The sequence below is a fragment of the Rattus rattus genome, chromosome 10 (assembly GCF_011064425.1).
Source record: "Rattus rattus isolate New Zealand chromosome 10, Rrattus_CSIRO_v1, whole genome shotgun sequence".
NCBI classification, from domain to species: domain Eukaryota; kingdom Metazoa; phylum Chordata; class Mammalia; order Rodentia; family Muridae; genus Rattus; species Rattus rattus.
Window position 1 is genome coordinate 12,196,127 of NC_046163.1, and position 23,943 is coordinate 12,220,069.

Sequence of the window (23,943 nt, forward strand, 5' to 3'; positions counted from 1 at the left end):
TCACTATAGCACTATAAAGTTTTTTGTGTCAATTCTGTACTTTTCTCAGTTATGAATCATTTTATTTCATGAAAATGGCACCATGAGCACTCCTATCTAGCTATCTTTACAGACTTGCCGAGACCATGTATTCCTGTTACCACTAACCAACCACACTATTAAAATAACTTTCCCAATGGATAATCCCACTGCATTCTAACTCCCCGAGAATATGAATGCTTCTCATTCATTCTGTGAAGTAAAAAGCATTACACTGTGTCAGCCACAAGAATCCTGTTTTTATTTAATAAACAGGTTTAGAGTTGTAACAAGAGAAGATCAAAGTGTACTGAGTGAAGAGCAGTGCTTCCCCTGAAAAACCGTTCTGATAAACTACCAACTATCTTACTAATGCCATACTCAGAGCTGTTCTTACAAAAGCGACCTGTCTGTATTAAAGAAGTTTAAGAAACAGTACAGCTGTCTAAGGACTCACTTAAGCTACAATCTGACTCTTTCGGGCAGTTACGATGTTTATCAGGCCACATATACCCTTAACTATGGGAAATGTAAGAAGGCTCTTATCAAAACACAAGAATCTTTGTACCTGATCTTTGACAATTAAAAGATGTGAAACTTAAAACACTAAGATTCTAAAATCTTATATCTTCCAAACTTCAGAAAATTGTTAGAACTGTTGCCTGCTGCTTATCACTTCTTACAGAAGAAAAAACAAAAGGTCAATTGTAAGCTGAATGGAAACACGAAAATATATTTGAATATGATAAAAGCTAAGAGAATATAATTTTAAATGGGAGAACACTGAAATTATATATTTAAAACAATGAACAAAAATAAGAAATCAGAGTTTGTTGTGAAGAATACCAGCAGGTGGATCTTTCTTATTTGTTTATTTGAGAGAGGGTCTTACTGGCCCTCTGGAATTCATTATGTAGAGGAGGATGGCTTTGAACTCAGAGATCCACTTGTCTGTGCCTACAGAGTATTGGGATAAAAACCAACTGGCTTATTCTTTTTAACAATTTCATTAGGAATTAAAGCATAGAGTCATCTAAATGCTGTACACTACAAAAACAAACAAAACAAAAAAACCACTGAAAGATAAAAGTTTTAAAGTTGCCCCCTAGACACAAAGTTTAGAGCAGAAGAAACAGGTTAGGCCTCAGAATTGTATGTTCCAGGAAGCCTCTCCTAGGAACTAGCGGACCATGAAGTTAAACAATCTTGAGAAGCAGGAAGCAGCTTCTCCTAGGAAACAATCTTGAAAAACAGAGAGTTTTTCCTTGTGATTTTTCACTGTTATTCTACACACTTTCCAATGACGCCATCCCTGCCCCCTCGGGTTGTGGTTTCTCCCTTTAAATACCCCTTCTCCCAGCCTCTCGGGGTCGAACTCCACTGTCCCTGCGTGGGATACAAGTCTCAACCCCAGTGCACTGGTTTCTATCGATAAACCTCATGTGATTACAGCAAAGATGGTCTTGTGTGAGTTCTTGGGGGGTTGCATTATCCCGAGACTTGAGTGAGGGTCTCCCCGATCTGGGGGTCTTTCACCACATGATAAACATTTGAGCTTGGTGGCACAGAATGGCCTGAATGAGGTATTATACTTCCACGTATGAGTAACACTAAGCTTCTGTTTGAAGGCTCTGCATACGATGGGGTACGACACCATCTGTTTATCACCTAAGAACTGTTAAGCAAGTAGTACAGCAGATTCCTACCTGATCATCATCTTCCACGACCACCAGAGTTAGTTTATTCTTCTTAAAATCCAATCTGGTTATTTTGGGCCTGCAATAATATGAGACCAACAGTGAGATAAGGGAAATCCTCTTCTGCATTAAGTAGGTTTCCTCATCTTAACTCTCAACACTGGTAAGGGAAGCACAGCCAGCCCCGCCTGTCAAAGTCTCTAAGGAAAGAAGGCAAACACATATTTCAAAAGCAACCAACTGACAAAATGATGCTGCCCATCTATTAGACTTTAAAATTATAAAGGAAATAAGAAATACAGTGTATTTTGCACACCTAATGTGGCATAATAAATTCTGTAACCCTAGGTAAAATGTTTCAAGATTAAACAGCATAGGAATTAGATATAGCAAAAAGACACTAAATATTTTTGAAGGGCATAAAAGAAAGTATCTCTGGTTATGATCTTCAGCTATATTTTTAGCAGCAACACCTGGAAATGAATTTGAGTTTAGGTGGAAAGGCTTGAAGCCAACAGTCTTGACATGCCACAAAATGAGCAGCATAGGCCATCTTTAGCTCTTATCTGTAACATATGCCAAAACTCTGAATTAGTTCTAACAAAAATGTAATAATGTAAATAATGTAAATAGTTTCCCAATTCTATGCTTTAGGTTATGAAATCTGTACAACAACTCTAAGTATGGAAGACAGAAATTGGAAAACAGAAAGAGCCAAGCTTGAAAGTAGGAACAGAAGCACTATCATCTCCCTCCCTTTCTGTGGAGGTCAGACAGCCTATGGAAGACACTGAGATGACAGCCACACTGGGGAAGGGTGGAGGTGGGGTGGGGTCATCGTTTAAGGAACATGCTATGTTGTAAGTACACAACACAAGATAAGAATACTAAGACATGCACTGACACACTGTGAAACTAATGGGCTACAGACCTGAGTCTGCCTCTGGGGTGAGAGGTTACAGAGGAGTAGTAAGAGAAAATAGGAAACAGTAACTTCCCTTGCAGATGTCTCCTGATTCTGTTTCCACAATTTTTTCTTCATTAATTGATATAAATACATTGACTCATTCAAACAAGACAAGAGTACTTCTGATATTTAACATTGCTTACCAGAAAAACAGGCCAATTTTGGTCTCTCCTTCAAAAACAAGGACTCCTGTTGGAGTCAGTCCCAAGCTATAGTCATTGCCATCTCTAGCCTAATTTAAGGAGAGAATAAAGTACATTGTGTTTGTATACACGAAGCAGGTTTCATGTTTTTATACAAGTGGTTCTTTTTTCACACTAAATATTAATTATACACAGGCTACTATTAATATTCCAGATGTTTCTGACAAACAATCCTCTTCAGGTTATAAAGTGTCAACCGTGCTCCCTAAACTACTTTTTAGAAAAGTCTCCTTAGTAGTGAGCATTGGTGATATCAAACTGCATCAAATAATAAAAAGTAATCTAAAAATGTTTTTTCTCAGTGTAAAAAAAAAAATCAACATTTATACTACAAGGATTATATGTAATTCTTGGAACTTTAGTTTTCTCTTGTTTCATGATCAATTTTTCTTTAGATTCTAGTCTTTTGCTTTTTCTGTTGTTTGTTTTCTAAGATAGGGTCCCTCTACACATCACTGGCTGTCTTACGTAGACCAGGCTGTCCTTGAACTCAAAGAAATTCATTTGCCTATGCTTCTGCCTCCTGAATAACCAGACTAAAGGTGTGTGCTACCCATCCCAGGTGACTCTAGTCTTTCAATCTCTAATTTCAACCATTTTACCTTACTACACATCCAAAATACTCACAGATATTTTAATAGAAACTCTATGCCTTCCAAATACTATAACATTCACAGTTGCCTTTAATCCTGGAATGGATTTTTTAAAAATGCTTTGTTATTTTTAACTATATACATATATATATGTATATATATATATATATATATATATATATATATATGCGCACATTGAGGACACGTGTCTCTACAAAGTCCAGAAAAGGGGTGTCAGACCCCCTTGACCCCTTGAGCTGGAGTTGCAGGTATTTGTGGAGCTTACCACAGGTGCTGAGAACTGAACTCAGGACTTCTACAAGAACAGCACAGGCTTGCTTATACCTGCTGAGCCATCTCTCTAGCTCCAGCATAACATTTTACAAAGGTACCACACACAGGGCTCACCTTGACCACATGCATATCAACGCCATACATTTCCAGCCATTTGGCTTTATTCAGGTAATTGGTTTCAGCTTGTGCTGGTGTCTGACCTCTGAAATTTTAAATATAGTAATTATGAGATAATAAGCACACAGTGATTTTTTTTAAAGAGAGAAAAAAATAAAATAATGATGGTGGTGATATTAAAAGTGTGATGAGTTACCTGTATTCCTTCCATTTCTCAAAAATAGCCAGTTCCATCTCTTCAGTCTGGGTGGGCACAAACCTGAACTCAGAGACCAGTTCAGGACTATGTTCAGCAAGATCATAGTCGCCAAGTTCAGCTACAGATACAAATTAACACAGTTATGTCATATTAGTAACACTAAGAAAATGCTTTAAAATTTTTTTGTAAACAAAGATTAAGAAGAATAGTAAAACTCCTTCCTAAGCTACCGGACATTCCCAATGCCTAGACCATTCCCCTCTAAATTTAGTTTAGACCTAGGACTGGTCCGTACACATAGGTAGCAGTTTGAGAAGAACCCCACAGGCCCATGAATGCTTGCCCCCAGGTTGGTAGAACTGTTTGGGAAAGATTCGGAGGGAGCTTTGTTGGAGGAAGCATGTTAATGGGGTAGGCGCTGAGGTCTAAAATTCCCATGCCATTCCCAGTCAGCCTCTCTCTGCCTCACACTTCCCAATTAGATGTGCGACCAGCTACTGCTTCAGTGACATGCTGGCTTGCCTGTTGCCATGCTCCCTGCCACCATGGCCAGAGACTCTAACCCTTTGGATCTTGGCTCAAAAATTCTAGGAGACTTTGGCAGATACTGATATGGGGCCATGTACTGGTATCTTTCTATCAGCAGATTAAGAACCCTTACTCACTAAATGATCTAACAGTCCCACATAAACCCTACTTGTAAACACATACTCTGGCTGTCATGGGGGTCAAACAGAACACAGATAGCATTTTTAAATTAATGTCTCCCCTTCATTGCTCACATAGAAAGCATGTTTAAATTTGGAAACAGATTACAATAATGAAAAAAAACCAAGTAGGTAAAAATTCTTATCACCAGAAAAATATTCTTTAGTAACATATATTCGAAACAAATAAAAACACCAGGTTTACTGTAAAAGATGCAAATGCAGTTTTATTATCTACACAGTGACAAACACTACTGATCTTAGAATGCGAAGGTACAACCACTAAGAAGGCAAAAACCTAGTCTTGAGCAACTCTAGTCACAGCAGCATTCATTACACACACACACACACACACACACACACACACACACACACACACACACACACACACACACACACACACACACACACGAAATGTTTCCTTTCAATGCATGAACAAGGACTCAAATTATAGTTTTCCTTTAAAATGTCAACTTTTAAGAGAAAATCCCTAAGTTTAACAAGAAGCAATTTAACCCTTTGGGTAAGTTTTCCACTAATCTCATTTACTAAAGAATAAAGTGAGCAACAGGAGTTTAATATATGTACTGGCCTGATCTTGTCTAAGTGCATCCTGAGTCTCCATGAACTCAATTTTAAGAAGACTAAAGAAAGCAAGTTATGCAGGAACCATGGAAAAGAAATCAACTTAGCATTCTATATTAACATCTATTCAATTACCAGGGAGGCTGCCAGTTGTATCTTTGTACTACAGAAGGATAAGGAGCACCGGCTTCTCTCCCAGGAAACCCAGGCCTGATGCTCAGCACCTACATGGCAGTTTACAACTGTCTGTAACTCTAGTTCCCGGACATCAATGCCTCCATGGACACCAGGCACACACAGGGTGTACAGACACAACTGCAGTCAGAATACCTGTACACTTAAAGTACAATAACTAAAAAAAAGAAAAGGAAAGGAAAAAAAGGGAAAATATTGAGAGGAAAAGGCGACATGAAGACAATAACGTTTTAAAGGAGTATTGTAAAACCAAGCAGAAATCAGGACTTGGACACTGGAAGTTTTTCACAGAAACAGGGCTGTAGCTTTTCTAGCCTGTCATCTGATTTTTCCTTAGACATGTATCACACAAAAGAATTATTCTCAGCCTTAACAATCAAGCACAAGAATCGCGTACCTTGCAGATTATAAGCCGCCAATTGAACTGCTGTATCAAAGGGACACTCTAACCTAAGAACAAAATACAAATTTCCATCAATTTACAGTCTTAATTTTAAGATGAACAGCACCTTGAACATCTGTTTTTACACAACTCTGAACTTATTTGTGTTCACTAGTGTGCAAACACATTACGTCCCCAGGGATGTGTATGTGGAAGCCCAAGGCCTGTCTGAAGAATCTTCCTTTGTTTCTTCCCACTTTACTGTGTTTGAGACAGTGCTTCTCACGGACCTGGGGCTCACTGAGCTACTGTGCTGGCCAGTGAGCCCTTAGCACTGGGGCCACAGACACCGACACTGCTCCTGGGATGGGTGCGGGATGAAGAGTCAGACTCTGCTTGCTCAGTCATCATCTCTCCAGCCCTGAACTGAACCTATTTTCTAAATTATTTTTCTACTACTCAAGGATTTTGTAGTTATATACTAAGTAATTTAATACTCACTTCCCACTGAGAATATCTTGTTTTAGCTGAAGAACAAATAAATACCTAAGAAAAATAAAAGGCACAAATTAATTAAATAGAACAATTCACTAGAGAAAAAAATCCTATCACTTTAACTTGAGAATACTTTTATTTTCAAACAGGATTTTACTATGCAGTCCTAAATGGCTAGGAAATCAGAGACCTTCCTACCTCTCTCCCCCAACTGCTGATATTAAAGGTGTACACATCCACACCCTGAGAAAATGTTCTTTTCTGGTTTGGTTTTCCAAGTCAGGGTCTCTGTGTAGCCCTGGCTGTCCTGGAACTCACTCTGTAGACCAGGCTGGCCTACAACTCAGAGATCTGCCTGCCTCTGCCTTCTGGGTGCTGGAATTGAAGGCGTGTGCCATCACTGCCTGACTGACAGAACATCTTACAGAATTTCACTGCCAAAAAATGTACAAGGGGAAAAACAATACAGGAAAAAAGAGGGCACAGAAAGGAGGAAGGGAGACGGCAAATCTAAGTAAGAGATGGAAAAGCAGGACAGAGAGGAGCAGAATGGGCGGAGCAACTCCAGAGAAAGCGTCAGGAGCCGGATTGTGTAAGCGTGAGGAGCACGTGTGTAAGCGTGAGGAGCACGGTGTGCAAGCGGAGGAGGTGTGCAAGCGAGAAGCCGGTGTGTGGCGTCAGGAGCAGGGTAAAGCGTCAGGAGCATGGTGTGTAAGCAGGGGAGGAGCACAGGGTGCAAGCGAGAGGAGCACGGTGTACAACGTCAGGAACACGGTGTGCAAATGAGAGGAGCACGGTGTGCAAACGTCAGGAGCACGGTGTGCAAACGGGCCTGGTTATCCAACTGTGTCAACGTGCACGCCTTCTCTGAGGGGCCTAAGGATAACAGCAGTCAACTCAAAGGACAATCCCTCAAACGGTATTAACAACTCAGCTTTTCCACCACGAAGCAACACATATGCAATTAAGAGCCAGTGTAAAATAAAGAGATACATCCTAACAGAAGACACATTAGAGTGAAGTCAATAAACATAACTGATTAACATGTTATCAATTCTGTTTCAAATCCCATCAACTGGCTCACTGGTCACCCCCAACGGATGCATGAATATCAGCTCTTCATCTTTTACAACAAATAAAATAATCAAACACTTCAATTATTTTTAATATTTTAAGACAAGGTCTTACACTGTAGCTTTGACTAGTCTGAAATTCACTTTGGGACTTAGATTAGTCTTGAATTCACAGTAATCCTCCTGCGTTAGTTTCCTGAGTGTTGGGATTACAGACGTGCTATCTTATGTGGCTAGAATCCAGTATCTTAAACATCTTGTTCTAGAATAAAAATTCGTCTGACACTTAATTGATAGGCCTGAAGACTCCTAAAATCTGTCTTCTAAAGGTCTCAGCACTCCTGACACACCTCTGAGCAGTGGTCTTACCGGGTTAGCTCCTCACGAAGATTATTTGGTTCCGAGGAATAAAACTTAACTCGAAGATGAAGACAATAGGGTGAACCAACTGCCATTAAAAAAAAAAAAAGAAAAGAGCTTTAATTTTTTTATTAATTTACTAGTAATCTTCAGTGAGAAAATTTGCTCAAAGTTACTAAAATAAAAAAAGAAAGAACAGATTACTTAACATTGCTTCTAAGAAGAACATAGCATACCAAGCACAGCACAGCATTATCACATTCATCTGTCAAACATTGATTCTAACAGTTAAGGGGCAAATGTATAATCTTAGTGGAACAATCGAACAGCCCGGAAAACCGCTGATCTGTCCTTCTAGTGAGCACCGAGGATCGCCAACATGAAGTAGCTCAAGGCCAAGCATCCCACACTTTCAAATTCAGTCCAGTGGATTCACTAACGGCTATGTTCTCAGCAAGTCTGCTCCAATATTTTATAAAGATGGTTTATGTATTTTATAAAGGCAGTTAAACTGCCCTGAAATCTGACACTACAGGAACAAGACAGACTGTGGGGAGCAGACACGGGTATTTTCTCTAGTTCTGCCCACTTATAATACTTCATTTTATATGAATTACTTCATTATTCTTAAGACTTATTTTTAATTGTGTGTGTGGGGAGGGGCGATGTGCATGTGTTGGATTCTAGCTAGGTAAGATAGCTCATGCAGAGTACAGAAGAAAATGTTAGATTCCCCTCGAGCTGCAGGTGTGGGGAACTGAATGTGGATCTTTTTCAAGACCACACTGTGCTCTTAAATGCTGAGCCATCTTTCCAGCACTGTTTCACTATTCTAATTTAAAAAGAAATACAGGTAAAGGCAGGAGCAATAGCTCATTGCTTAAGACAATTGTTTTTACAAAGAACCTGGCTTTGCCTGCCTGCACCTCTTTGGTTCACAACCGTCCAACGCCAGTTCCCAGGAATCTGACCTACCAGGGCACTCGGCACACATGGTTCACATATATGCATGCGGGCAGAACACTCATACACCTAATAAAACACTCATACACCTACACCTAATAAAAATAAATTTAAGTAAAACGTTTAAAAAAAAAGACAGGCTTCTGCTGTTTGCTGACTACACGAAGTCAGAGGAGACAATAAATCTACCATGTAGTTCTTATCAGTCCACTATGCCTAGTCTGTGTCATGAATCTCCAAAAAGACAAGGGCAGAAGATTATTACAGTCTTAAGGTTTCAAAATGATTCCTAGAGACAGGTAGAACTCTCAAAACAAAACCAACAACACCCCCCCCCAAATAAACCCAAAAATTTCAACACTGGGTGGTGGTGACACACATCTTTAATCCCAGTACTCAGAGGTCGAGGCAGAGACAGAATGGATTTCTATTTTGAGGCCAGCCTAGTTGAGGGAGTTCCACAAAAAACCAACAGTAAAAAAACAAAAAACAAAAAAACAACCAAAAACCAACCAACCAATCAAGAAACTTCAACACACAAGTAATTACCTACAGAGAAGCAAAATATTGCATAAAAGTTCAATTTAATTTGTAAGCTGCAAATGTTTCTTCTATAAACTCAAATTATAAGACTCTAGAAGAGTCTAGGTTAAGGTTAAACCTGGAGTAGGTACATTATGCTGAAACAGACAGTGAGGCACAAGTAGAGAACACCAAAAATCCTAGCAATGCTTGGGAGGCTGGAGAAGGTTCTGAGCACGAGGCCAGCCTAGGCTACGTATCTTGAGACTCTTGGCTGACATAACCCTTAGCCTACTCCCCAAAAAGCAGATGGTAAAGAAACTCATAGGGAACATAATTTTTGAAATGTCCTTACTATTAAGAATCAGCATTTCTGATATCTTTTATTTGCACTATTTTCACATGATTTCCCAACACTTACTTTTTACTTGCTTTTTGATACTTTTTGTACCATCCAGCCAATGCTGTAAAAAGAAAAAATAACAGTTGAGTACTTATGCAACTGGCAGGACTTTAATGTTTAATAAGAGTTATTGCTTACTGTAACTTTGTTGACAACCACAAAGCGATATTCTACAAAGGGACTGAATTTGAAAGAGGTGGCTCTTAGGGCTTAGATTATACCCTAATTTCCCCAGCTCCCAATTGAACAGCTCTTGAGACTTAGAGAAAAGACGGCTGTAGATACCACTCGGATAGCACTACAAACATGTATATAAATAAAATCTAGAGAAACATTAAATACCATTCTTTTATAAGATTCTCCAGCAGACCTAACACTGAGCAGAGAATGTTTCTTAAATACGGCAAAACTGATTTTAGCACTCATTCAAAGAGCTGGAAGGGCTTTAAAAAAAAAAAAAAAAGATTCTTCTCAAAATTACGACATCTATCGAATGAAGCAGTTGCTTCACAAATAAAAATGTTGCTACTTGACAAGCAGAGTTCTGCTTTCAGCAGTACAGCAGTATCAGCCTTTTAATTTCCATGGCCTCTTCACGGGGAACTGCTCATGACACAAAACACCTGAATCAATCTCATGCTTGCATTGACAAAGCACCATCCGCTCAGCGCTCATCACACACCCCTCCTAACAGACCCTACTGCAGCAGGCTGAAGGACCAGACCCAAGGGGCAGCGCTCCTCAGCATGCTTTCAACTCCAAGCACCAAAGAAGGGAGGCTCTGTGCTAGCTAACTAGTCCACAGAGCCGAGGATACAGTTTCAAGGATCCTGCTAAGCAAAGAATGAATTAGGCAGCACTGTTGCCATGGCTCTGTCTGCTCTCCTTACAAATGCCTGGCTTCTTCTCTCCTTTCTTCCCCAACATAAGGAAAGAAAACTGTGCCAGCAGTGTGCCCCCTATCCTTGAATAAGATGCTCTCGTAAGCATTTCAGTGCAGCTGTGCAAGGCTTTCTTTCTGTCTTGGTTCTGGGCCTAGGGGGGACTGAACCCAGGGCCTCAAACATCCTAGTCAAGAGACCTGCAGCTGAGTCACATGCCAGTCCCATGTTAATGTTTCTTCTGGATTCAAAGTTATGTATGCTACTTAGACATTTTTCATTTAATAAACTGTTGGATGCCCCCCTTCTAAACATCTTTCAGCATGGAAAATGGTCAGCTGTACAAATCTTACTGACAGAAAAGTTTGACTTATTGGGAATGACTTCAACCTGGGACAGCAAATAGTGCTTTCATTTTGGCTTAGAAACCCATATTCAAATATCTCAGACTTGCGACAGTCTAATGCTATTACACACTGAGCATGAAATAAAAAGTTTTTGTGTCCAGAATGTTTACTCTCAGAACCACAAACCTAGACATTGCTTAGGTTTTATTTCTCTTACTGTAGTTGGGGAGTGTCTGCAAAAGACAAACCCAAAACCCTATCCATGGCTTGTCACTCACTCATGGAGTCCTGTTGTGCATGGCACTGAGTACAAATGAGCACACCCCTCAGGCAGGAATTTTTATTAGTAGACAGCAGCTAATGTCTCAAGAACTCACGACTAGGGCTGGAGAGATGGCTCAGTGGTTAAGAGCACTGACTGCTCTTCCAGACGTCATGAGTTCAAGCCCCAGCAACCACATGGTGCCTCACACCATATGTAAAGGGATCTGATGCCCTCTTCTGGTATGTCTGAAGACAGCTATAGTGTTCTCACATACATAAATAAATCTTAAAAGAGGAGGGGGAGGGAGGGAAGGAGGGAGGGAGGAATGGAGAGATCGAGAAATATCAATTGACTGTCTAACTCAGAAATAAATGTACAAGGAATTTCATAAGAAAAAGCCAAGACAACAATCCAAAAATAGAGTGGATAAAACATTTAAATATGACAAAGGTATAGCATAAATATAGCAATTAAAAAGTGAAAGCAAATACTTAAAAGATCTGAAACACCTTACTGGTATTTTCGGAGGATATAGGGAGGGGTGGCGGAAAGCCTGGATCTATGTAGGCTGGGCTGGCCTTGAACTTCTGCCTCTTCCTTCTGAGATTAGAGGTGTGTGCTACCATGCCTGGCCATACTGCTGTATTCTAAAGGACATACTGTAAAGTATTACAAATTCCTTCCTCAAAATGTACAAATGTATACACATAAAATGCATATTCTTTAACACTGAGGTAGCAATAAAACAGTAAATGAGATCACTGGTGAGGGGCCGGAGAGATGGCTCTGTGGTTAAGAGCACTGACTGCTGCTATTCCAGAAGGCCTGGGTTCAACTCCCAAGCATCCACAAGGTGGCTCACAGCCTAATGCAATTCCAGTTCTAGAGGATGTGACTTCCTCTTCTGGCCTTTACAGGCACTGTGAACATGCCGCGCACAGACATCCACGCAGGTAAAACACCCACACACATAAAAGAAAAATAAAACTGCAGAGAGTGTATTTTAAAGAGATTTATTTATGTATCTAAGTACACTGTTGCTCTCTTCAGACACACCAGAAGAGAGCATCAGATCCCTTTACAGATGGTGTGAGTCACCATGATGGTTGATGGCAATTGAACTCAGGACTCCTGGAAGAGCAATCAGTGCTCTTAACCACTGAGCCATCTCTCCAGCGAGCAAAAAGTATTTAAAAGAAGATAACTAATGATATTTTTCTGCTTTCTTATATTTTCAATTTACTCTGCAACAAACACATTTCTTTCAAAGAATAATACAGACCTTTATTATACATCTGATAATAGATAATATATTCACGTTTGGGGCAGGAATATTAAAAAGCGGAGGCAGTTATCTGCACTCAGTTGCTATGGTGCAGATTTATGTGGTTGTCTTAGCTGTTGTGAGTACCTGCTTCTCTTTCAGAGAACGAGTTCAATTCCCAGAACCAACGTCAGGTGCTTCACCTTTAACTCCAGCTCCAGGGAGCCAATGCCCTTTTCTGGCCTCCATGCACACCTGCACACATGTCTGTCTGTCTGTCTGTCTGTCTGTCTGTCTGTCTGTCTCTCTCTGTCTCTCTCTCTCACACACACACTCCAAGATCTATCCACTACAAATATATGCACTTCCTCGAGTATGGTTTCATGTGATTCCTTCTCAACTTTTTCCAAACTGGAAGAACCATCTTGCATGTCTATATCTGAAGAACAGTTAACATTGCACTGATAAATTAATAGGCTACTTAAGACCTCACCTCCTACTCCTCTTTCTCTTTTGCAATAGGAACTCAGTTTATAGCCACGGCTGGCCTGGAACTTGCTGTGTAGACCAGGTTGGCCTAGATCTCAGAGAGTCACTGTCTCCTTAGTGCTGGGATTAAAGGAACACTCTACAACGCTCGGCCAATTCATTATACTGAGGAAATAAGAGAAGGAAACAGAACACTTACTAAAATCATGCCCAGGTGTAGAACCCTCTTCCTGGTTGGATCTACTCAAGGCTAGTTTCAGGAGCATTAAGATGGCTCAGCAGGAAAGGGCGTCTGCAGGCAAGTCTGATGACTTAGACCTGTAGGACCATGGTGGAAGAGACAACAGACTCCTCCAACTTGCCCTTGAGTTTCCCATGTGTGTCACATGTAGGTAAACACACGACACAAAGTATAAAAACAAAAACCGAAAGACTATCTTCCTGATTACACTTTTCTACTCTTACTACCATTAATACAAAGTTCTGCCGGTAGAGACAGGTTGGAGGTGTACACCACACAGTACAGTAATCTCGGTCTTCACTATGGAGTCCTGTAGCTCCACTTCAGTGGACAACTCAAACAAACACACCGAAAATGCAATTTAGGAGCTGGGGGAGTCCTGGTCACCACTCTTATGAGGGAGGTCTGAGCTCATGTTCATGGACTCTCAAGTCTGTTTTCTTTCCTCTCCTCTGCATTCCATGGCCAGGGACTAGAAAGCTCAGAGCTCAGAGTCAGGAGCTGATGTGCTTCCTAAACCAGGTCTGAAGAGTTACATTTCCAGTGCTAAGAAGATCAAGATGGAAAGCATGCAGACACTGATTCCCGGGGCAAAACTCAAACTTTAGAAAAAAAATAATTCCCTCTGACTTTTAGTTTTAAAGTTTAGTTGATACTAAAAACTAAGGTATTAAAAACAATATAGAAAGCTGTCTTTCCTTTCACTCTCAGCATCTGGTTATGGAATAAAAATTTACTCATATATCTTAAAAGATAATATATAATCACAAAAATAACAGGTATAACTAACCAAAGAAGAATCACCTAGGAAGCTTCTAAAACAACAACAACAACAACAACAACAACAACAACAACAACACACACACACACACACACACACACAAACTCCATGCCCTCCATCCAAATAGTGTGCATGCAGTGCTTCAGTGAGCCCAGCCTCTGAGTGCCTGAAGAAGCTCCCACCACTGCTGAGAGGGCAAAGGGCATGTAAAACACAGAAATGTTAGCTATCTTTCAAAACAGCCTTCGCAAGAAATAGCTCTGTAAGCAGAGGCATTTTTAACATTTCAAACTACTCTAGGAACTGTTGAAAAAAGACACACACACACACACACACACACACACAGAGAGAGAGAGAGAGAGAGAGAGAGAGAGAGAGAGAGAGAGAGAGAGAGAGAAGAGGATTTGTAATAAAACACTTCTGCTTAGTCTAGATGCTAAGAAACACTTCCTTAGTGACTGCTTTCCTTAGAGTTAAGTCTGTCCTAAATATTTCAAAAGACTTAGACCAGCCATTACAAAATATTTTCAAGGTATCTTTGTTAACATTTTGTAAACTGTCAAATTCATGTCTGAAATATAGGTGACCTAAGTATGTAAATCACCTTAAAAAATACACTTATTCTTTTTGTGTTTCTGTCTTGCCTATCTTATGTGCACCACATGCATGCTTGTACCTGTGGAGGTCAGGAAAGGATACAGATCTTCCACAAGGTGCTTTTCTAAGGTACTTCGTCACAGCAACAAGAAAAGTATTAAAGTGCATACACTGGAGCTAGAGAGATGGTTCAGGTGTTAAGTCAGCCTCTTTCTCACTCATAATGCTTCAGTTCCCAGTACCTACAGAAGGTAGCCCCAGGGGTCTCAGGCACATATGCATTGCTCATACATAAATGCAGGCACTCACATAAAATGAAAATAGATCTTTTAAACATTAAGAAATCAGAGAGATCAATGACCCAATGGTGCACCTCAAGGTCAAAAAACCAGTAAGAAAGCCAAACCTAACTCAGCAAGAACTGAGATTAATGAAGTAGTAATAAAAAAAAAAAACAGTATTAACATAACAAAGAGATGGCTCCCTGGAAGGATAAGCAGTTATTGGTGAGCCACAGGCTAAACTACTTCTAATTATAAGTTATATTTATAATACTAGAGACAAATTACAAGAAATACTGCAGACGTCCATTTTGAAAACTTGTAAGTTAGAGAGAAAGAGAGAGAGAGAAAGAAGAATAACCTCCTAGACAAATGATGTACCAAAATTAAACCTAGAGATTGAACGAGAATAATATTGAGGGGCTGGAGAGATGGCTCAGGGGTTAAGAGCACTGAGTACTCTTCCAGAGAACCCACATTCAATTGTCAGCACTGCCACAGCAGCTAACATCTCTCTATAATTAGTTACAAGGGGTCTAATGCCTTCTTCTGGCCTCTGTAGGCAATGTACACATATAATACGCAAACCTATATTCAAGAAAAACACCCATATACATCAAATAAATTAAATCTTAAAAACAATATTTAAGATATGGTAATAAAAATTCCCGACTAGGACAAAGCCCAGTACCAAATATACTCACTTTAAAGATAACCAACATCAATGAATGATCTTTAGAGTACTACACAAAATCAAAGGGAAGGAATGCTTCCCAATTCTCTGCTATAAAGCTAGTATTGCCATGATAATAAAACCAGGTAAGGACTCAACAGACAAAACAAAACAAAAAACCATGAAGAACTCCGTGATGAGCACGGATGCACAACCTCTCAGGACTTGCAACTAGAATAGAACAACTTGTTAAAGATCACACTTGGGGCTGGGAGGAATGGCTCAGTAGGTAAAATTCTTGCTATATAAATCAGAGGATCTGAGTTTGAACCCTGTAACCCAGATTAAAAGAGGCAAACAAGGGCTGGGGATTTAGCTCCGTGGTAGAGCGCTTACCTCGAAAGCGCAAGGCCCTGGGTTCGGTCCCCAGCTCGAAAAAAAAAAGAAAAAAAAAAAAAAAAAAAAAAAAAAGACGAAACAACAAAATAAAGCAACCCACAAAACCCAATGCGGGGGTATGCATCTGTAGTGCTAACACGGCCACAGGGAACTGGGCAGAGGGTGGGGAGGACGGAAAAGCCAACTAGGATGTCTGCGGTGGCAGAATCAAAAGAGGTGCCACCCAAAAGGGTAGAAGATAAAAACCAACTCCCCAAATTGTCATGTATGTGCACTCGAGTCACACACACACACGCACGCACGCACGCACGCACGCACGCACGCACCCCAAACCCAAAACACATAAAATTAAAAGTTCCTGTAATGTGAAAGAAGCAATCACCAGAGGCAAGAGGACGGCAGGGAACCTTGCCAGCTACTCATCTCCAAGAGGACCAGTATCTGGGACATAAGAGATCAAACACCTAAGAGAATACAGTCTACACAGAAAATGGGCAAATGAAATGAAAATGCACTTTTCAAATGAAAAGCACAGCTGGCAAGTACACTGACAAGTCAGCCTCTTTAGGCTTCTCAGGAAGAGACAAATCAGAGCTACAGCTGAGACCCCTTCTCACCCCAGGAGAATGGCTATCACCAAAGTGGGGGGACCCCTTCTACCTTGTTGTGGGAAGGTGAGCCCGTGCAGCCACCATGTAACACTGCAATCTCATGCACTTAGTGGGGATGTAGAATGGTGCATCTGCTATGGAAAAGTTTGAACTTTCTACAGAAATGTCAACAGTTACCAGATTAACCCAATCCTTTCTATGCACCATTTGGTGCATAACCTGGAGAACTGAGACTTGATGGTCACGGCAGCATTCGTAACAGTCAAACGGAAGCAAAGGAAATGCACATCCATTACTGAACACGAAAAGCGTAGAACAGTCAGTCCTAAGTCATCCAGCTTCAGCACAGGATCAAGTACAACAAACACTAGCTTTGAACACTCTGACAAGAAAGGCTGTAACCACATAAAAAAATAAGATATAAAAACACTAAATATATAAAAATTTCAAAATAAGTAAATCAATATGGACAGAAATACAGTACTTGCCAAAGTAAAGTATTGGAGACGTTTAATAAGAACCAAGTGGTAATATATCCAGGGCTCCTTTAAGGAATGATGGAGTGTTCTGAAACTGGCGATAATAGTTGCATAGTTCTGAATGTGATAAAAATAAATTATAAAATCTAAAGTGGCAAATTTTATAGCATGAAAAATATATCTCGATTTTTCAAAGTGGCCTCATTTTGACAAAAAAATGCTATGGCGCTCCTAGCTAAGATCAACTGTTTTCCTCAGGCATGCCTTTTAATCTTCCTTGTCAAACAGTATCTCCAGAGTAGACAACTTCGAAGGCGTTCCCTAACGACTGTGCTACAGTAGTCGAGAGAACTGAACACTACAGTACATGAGCTCTACTTCCTCCCCAAAAAAAGAGTCCAGGAATAATTCAATGGCTTGAATACAGTCAGCATTTGCACAAGGGAAATGGAGCGACTGATCAGGTTTGGTTACACAGCCACAATTCTTTAGGTATGTAGTTGGAACACACATTTAACAGAAACATTCTGTTTTTGATTCTTTCCCAGACGAATAATACAAGTAGCATTACCTTCTCGGCTGAGAGACAGTGGCAGTGAGTCAAGAGTTTCAGTTCCAGGGCTGCTTATCATGTGATAAACAGCCAGGACTCTGCCATTCACTCCAGCGCTCAGCTATGACTGCTGAGTAAGCAATCACAGATTGCTCAGAATGATATATTCCATAGATATATGCATTTTGAACTTATAGCATTTTCAATTTACAATAGATTTATTAGGACATACTCCATCTTAAGTCAAGGAATTCCAGTAGGCATCTTCGTAGATGAGAACTATTATTACAAATATGGAAGGTGAAAACCTTTGTAGTATCCGACTCAAATTGGACTTAATAGACGTTGCATGGCATCCACTATACATCTCTATATAGAAATCACTGTGAACTTATGCTCTCAAATCTTATCACCATGCTTGCTAAAAATCTTGCTAATTCCAGGACTGAGGTGGAAATACCAGACGAACCTGGAACATTTCCTTGGGCATAAAGTAAGCTAGTGCACAAAGAATGACATATTCATGTTAAATGAACATGAAGATACTTTGAAGTAGCTCCCATTTGACCAAACTGGGAAAATGTGAGCATCAAAATAAAGGAGAGCAGCAGGACACTGAATGAAATAGGAATCTATTTACAAATAGCTTGATGGGGAACAGTCTCAGAGAAACTGTTAATAAACAATTAACTACAAAGGGAAAAATGGAAACCGGAGCACGCAGTGCACACCTGCAATCTCAGTGCTTGAGAGGCAGAGGCAGGAGCTTCACAGATGCTGGCTAGCTCACCTACACAGTAGAGTTTGGGATGTATGAAAAAAATACAAAGGGGAAAGAAAGTGACTTACAAATGAGGCTTGGAAGACACACTATGTCATTAAGTGATAAAGTTAGTGTCACTAATTGGGGTAGGACAGAATGGAACACAGGATTAACTCTAAAATGAACCTACTTCAGCAGGTAATGAATCCACAGAAAGGGACAGCATGCAGAATCCACAGAAAGGGACAGCATGCAAAGTAACCGGTTTGTTTCTTCAAAGTCATGAAAATAAAAATGCCACAGAAGCACAGTGTTTCGGATTAAAGGCAACTAGACATGATAACTAAGCAAAACAGGTTCTGACTGGACCTCGGGGGCTACCAAGGGCATTCTAGAGACAACTCCATTGACTAAAATAAAGACTGGATGGTGAAGATTTCTCAATTGCTGGGTTTGATGGTGGTATGAAATTATAAACCATGCTTGTTTACAGAAAGCATACATGAAAGAATTTAAGGATGATGGGACATCTTACTCTCCAACTTTCAAATGATATTTGAATCATTCTTACGACTGTTCTGTGCATATGAGACTGTTCCAACTATGAAATTATTGAATGTGTATGCAACTATAAAATGACTGAATGAAATAAAGTCTTTAGTAAGGTATATTAATCCTTTAATCCTGGTATATTGGAGGCAGAGGCAGACAGCTCTTTCTGAATTTAAGGCCAACCTGGTCAACATAGAGAATTCCAAGACAGCCAGGAATAAAAGGTGAGACTGTTTAAAAAAAAAAAAAAAAAAAAAAACCAAACAATTATCTATATATACATACAGAAAAATAAATGTAACCAATCTACTTATTAATTTTGGTTATCTCTATGATGACTCCATTATTCAATAGGCATCATACACATTTAGGACTGCTTGGTAATACTAATGAATTAAAATGTGGTACATTAGTTTTAGATGTATGAACATGCCACATGGTTATGACTAAACTATAATACATTAATACCTTGGATCCTTATATTTTGCTGTCCACTTTAGATATATGTGTATACATATGAAGAGATCTGTAGGTATTTCCCATAATCTCAGAGTTCTGGGGGGTGTGCATGTATGTATGTGCTTGCACACATGCAATACCTTGCAATACCTTGATGCCCTTATTCTTTCTGCTTTCTCTGACTATATCATCATCACCATCACCATCATCAGCATCATCATCACCACCACCACCACCACCACCACCATCACTACTATTACTTCTACCAGTGTTATCACAATAACTTCTTATATTTTTTTTTAAAGATTTTTTTTATTTTTATGTATTGGTCTTGGCCTCAATTTATGTCTGTGAACCAAGTGAGTGCAGTGCTCAGAGGCTAGAAGAGGATGTTAGGCCCCCTGGGACTGGAGTTATAGACATGTGGGGACCAGGAATTGAACATGGATCCAACTGAAGAGCAGCAGCCAGTGCTCTAACTGCTGAGCATCTCTCCAGCGCTAACTCTTCTTGGCTTCAGTCTATCTTATTCTAAAGACTCCTATACGATTTTTCTATATAGAATTTTCTGAAACAAGAGACAGAGAGTTCAGAGCACTGGATACGCTTGTGGAGGGCCAAGGTTTGCTTCCCAGCACTTATATGGTGACTCACAACCATCTGTAACTCCAGTCCCAGAGGATCAGCTACCCTCTTCTGACTTCAGACATACATGTAGAAAAACATGCCCCAACATAAAAATAATAAAATAAATATTTAAAAAAACTTTCTCAAACAAAAATAATCTGCTTGCAAAAGATCCAATTCCAATTACTGAAGAATAAGTATTCCAAGTATTACTTAACAATTTTGATAGTCAGTTTTAAGGATAACCACTAATCCCTCTCAACCCTACCACCTACTTTCTTTCACACACACCTCAGTGAAATCATAATATAGCACTCAGTTCTTTGAGTAGCTTCCAACTTCCTACTCTGTTCGCTCATCTGAAAGGCACAAATAGTCTTTATAGACACAGAATCACAGATCTGAAAGAAACCTTAGAGATGCTTGTCTGCTGGCTTTATAAAGTAGAAATTAACATCAATTGTCTAAGAGCAAATAAAACTCCAGTATTAGTATTCTTTACACAGTGGTTCATAGCACCCTAGATAGATTTCCAAACCTCATATTCAAAAATGTGCTTTCATAAGTCAGATTAGGGCCAGATCTTTTTGTAAAAAATTATTTCAGATGATTGTAAAGAACTGCAAAGTATAGTGGACCCAACTCTAATCCTAAGGCTTAGGTAAGGTAAGAGTGTCAAGCTCTAGGCCAGCCCAGCTGCAGAGCAAGACCCTATTTTAACCAACAAGTAAAATAAGATAAAGATTGTGTTTCAGGCTATAGGAAATGACACAAAAATAAAGAAAGCATTGAGTATATTTTAGCACTTAGTCCATGATCTGAAAATTGCTATTTCTGTAGTCATAACAGAACTTCCAAAAGATACTCACTGCTACTTGGGCTGAGTCCATGAATCTCAGACCAAAATAGTCACTTTCAATCAAGTCCAGGTGATACATAATTTGGTCAAACAGCTCCTGTCCTTTGGCTTTTTTCTGAAATGGCAAGAAGATGAATTAATAAGTGGTTTAAGCAGGGTCATTGTCCTATTTCTGATCTTAGAGAGAAAAAGTACTTCTTTTAGTCTTCCACTTATTTCTAAATTTTCTTAAATGCTTTTTTTCCTCCAATTGGAAGATTTCCATATACAACCTCACCAATTTCTTCATTTTTTAAAAAAGAGACTTATTTATTTATTTTATGTGAGTACACTGTTGTTTTCTTCAGTCATACCAGAAGAGGGCGGTGGATCCCATTACAGATGGTTGTGACCCACCATATGGTTGCTAGGAATTGAACTCAGGGCCTCTGAAGAGCAGTCAGTGCTCCTAACCACTGAGCCATCTCTCCAGCCCAAATTTCTTCTTGATGTGCAATCCCAAATTCCACTCTCTGTATTTTCTATTTAATTATACTTTCCCACCTAATGTATCCTTCCACGGGGATATAATAAGCCACTGCTCTTATTTCCCATGTTAACCTTCCTGACTTTACCTGCCTTTGCCTGAGGATGATCTGTAATGTAGTTTTTGTCATCTTTGACTTCCGAGATACTTCTATGTACTTGTCTTTGTATTTCAGGAGTGGAAGTTACCCTCTCCAGACTAAATATAACGAGAAAAACCAATCTAACCCTAAAGTTTATGACTGCTTCATTTAGCTCTGATGCAGGCTGGGTAGGATCCTAGAGAAGAGAGCCCTAAGAACCACAAAATCAGTTAATCACTTAACTTTCAACAAGAATTCCTTTCTCTGCCTCTACTCCTTTTCCAGGTCCCCTTCCCTTTCCACCAATAAACCTTCTCCATTCTAAGTGGTGAGTCCTGAGGCTCACCTGAGGGGAACCGTGGCAGTTCACTGAGTGCTCCCTCCCACACCATTATACCTGCTGCATTTTATACAGCATAGCATTAAGGACAGAGATCCACTCCCGTCCCTAGAAGGGACACTCCTCCAACTGTAACTGGGTGCCAGGCAATAGGGAAGGAACTCTGTCCAGGTTAGGGGGTTCTAGAATGAGGCAAGGATACATAAATAGACGGCATGACAGCTCCAAGGTATGGTTAAGCAGAGTATGTAAGGGAGAATACAGGCAGAAGAATCTGGAAGAGTCCAGAGCAGAAAGATTAATAAAATAAACATGGTCAACAGACTAGCTGGCCATGAGAAAAGAGGAGAGAGATGAAGCCCAAGAGTGCAGGCAGAGGAGACCAAACGAGCAAGCGGAGAGCTTGAACCTCAGGCTATAAGGGAATGGGAAGCTGGGGGAAGGGAGCCCTGTGAGCTAAGCCTAGAGTAGAGGGCAGGGTGAGAAGCGCTGAGAGGCTGGCATCCTGGCTCTGGAACAGGTACTGGTGATAGGGAGGGAGCAAGGGGCCAGCACCCCTTTTGTTATGCTAACAGGCACCACAGCCTGCCTTTTGTCCCAAGCTTCTTTTGCTACAGAACCCCCTGGAGGGCACACACTAAAGATCAAGACCACAATGGGCATGGAAGGGTGAGAACAAGACGTGTATTCAAACTTTGTTTTCTTCAGTTATCTTTCTTTCCAGGGACACTCCAGTCTGCAGCCAGGATAACCCCATGCCTATCCCAGGCAAGAGGGAGAGGAAGAGAGGGAGGGAGGGAGACCGACAGACAGGGCAGAAGAGGCAGAGGAGAAAGACACAGGAGAGAGGGAAGAAATAATAGGAGGTGTGAACCAGAACTCTTGCTAATATTTGCATTTATTTCCTAGGTTTTATAAACATTCCTTCATGGGCTAGTCTTAAGCAGGAAATCAGAAATTCCTTTTGTGTCCCAATAGAGCCAAATGTTTCATGAAGGAATCTGGGATTGAGGATGATTTTAACTTCATTTGGGGATCAATCTATATTCTATATTAAAGATTTATTTCAAATACTGCTAATTTCTTTGATTAATTTAACAAATATTAATAGAGCACTTACAGTGTGCCAGGTGATGCTCTAACGAACTACACAGAAGAACAAAACAAGAGGGCACTTGTCTTCAAGAGGTTTATATTTTAAGAAATAATATAATGTTGTTAAAGATTATAAGGACAAGATGAAGAATAAATGGGAGATACTATTCAAATAGGAAGACTCTTTTAAGCAAGAAAAATTTCAATGAACTATGAATACAGGAAGCAGTTCCCTACAGAAATGCAAAGTCCTTACACTGGAAGGGCAAAGGCCATCAGGGACAAGTCCAGCACAGCTGAAGCAGAGTGGAATGATTCCCCTTTTTTAAAAAGATTTATTTATTTATTTTGTGTATGAGAACCCTGTTGCTGACACACCAGAAGAGGGCATTGGATCCCATTACAGACGGTTGTGAGCCACCATGTGGTTGCTGAGAATTGAACTGAGGACCTCTGTTAGAGCAGCCAGGGCTCTTAACCACTGAACCATCTCTCCAGCCCAATGTGTCAGATTATTAACCCTTAAACACTGAAACTGAATAGGCAAACAGAACAAGCCTGCTGTCTCAACAGTCTACAAACAAATACGGGTGGTAGGAAGGAAGGGAACAGTAGTTTATTGGGCATGACAAAGATACCTTTTTTGATTGGGTATGGGATGTACATATAAATGTAGGTGTGTGTGAAGGCAGAGGCAGTGGACCCCTCTGCTGTTGTGAGCTTTCTGATACAGTGCTGAGAATCGAACTTGAGTCCTCTACAACAGTATACACTCTTAACTATTGAGCTACCTCTCTGGTCTCACTGTTAACAAATATAAAAAGTAATATTATGCTTATTTTATAAAGTGCCATCAACAAAAAGGGAGCCCAAAATGTTTTTAAACTCTTGATCCTCTCCCCTAACTCCCAATGCACCAAAGTGTCCAACTTCCATTACATCAATTCTAAGTACCCTTCTAGATTTAATTTCACATTCCATCAACATTCTGTATTTGTTCCAGAAA

At 40.0% G+C, this 23,943-nt stretch overlaps 1 protein-coding gene across 3 annotated transcripts in view; it reads right to left on the reverse strand.

Annotated features, from left to right (window-relative positions):
• Epb41l5 (erythrocyte membrane protein band 4.1 like 5) overlaps positions 1-23,943 on the reverse strand; it is a 90,585-nt gene that overhangs the window by 59,579 nt on the left and 7,063 nt on the right. For all 3 annotated transcript variants that reach the window (XM_032914611.1, XM_032914610.1, XM_032914612.1), the window contains exons 2-10: positions 20,905-21,009; positions 9,792-9,834; positions 7,895-7,973; positions 6,459-6,503; positions 5,973-6,025; positions 4,086-4,206; positions 3,887-3,974; positions 2,826-2,914; positions 1,725-1,794 (exon numbers count right to left, since the gene is read on the reverse strand). In XM_032914611.1, the coding sequence (XP_032770502.1) occupies positions 1,725-1,794; positions 2,826-2,914; positions 3,887-3,974; positions 4,086-4,206; positions 5,973-6,025; positions 6,459-6,503; positions 7,895-7,973; positions 9,792-9,834; positions 20,905-21,009 (693 nt within the window). The remainder of the gene's footprint in view (positions 1-1,724; positions 1,795-2,825; positions 2,915-3,886; positions 3,975-4,085; positions 4,207-5,972; positions 6,026-6,458; positions 6,504-7,894; positions 7,974-9,791; positions 9,835-20,904; positions 21,010-23,943) is intronic.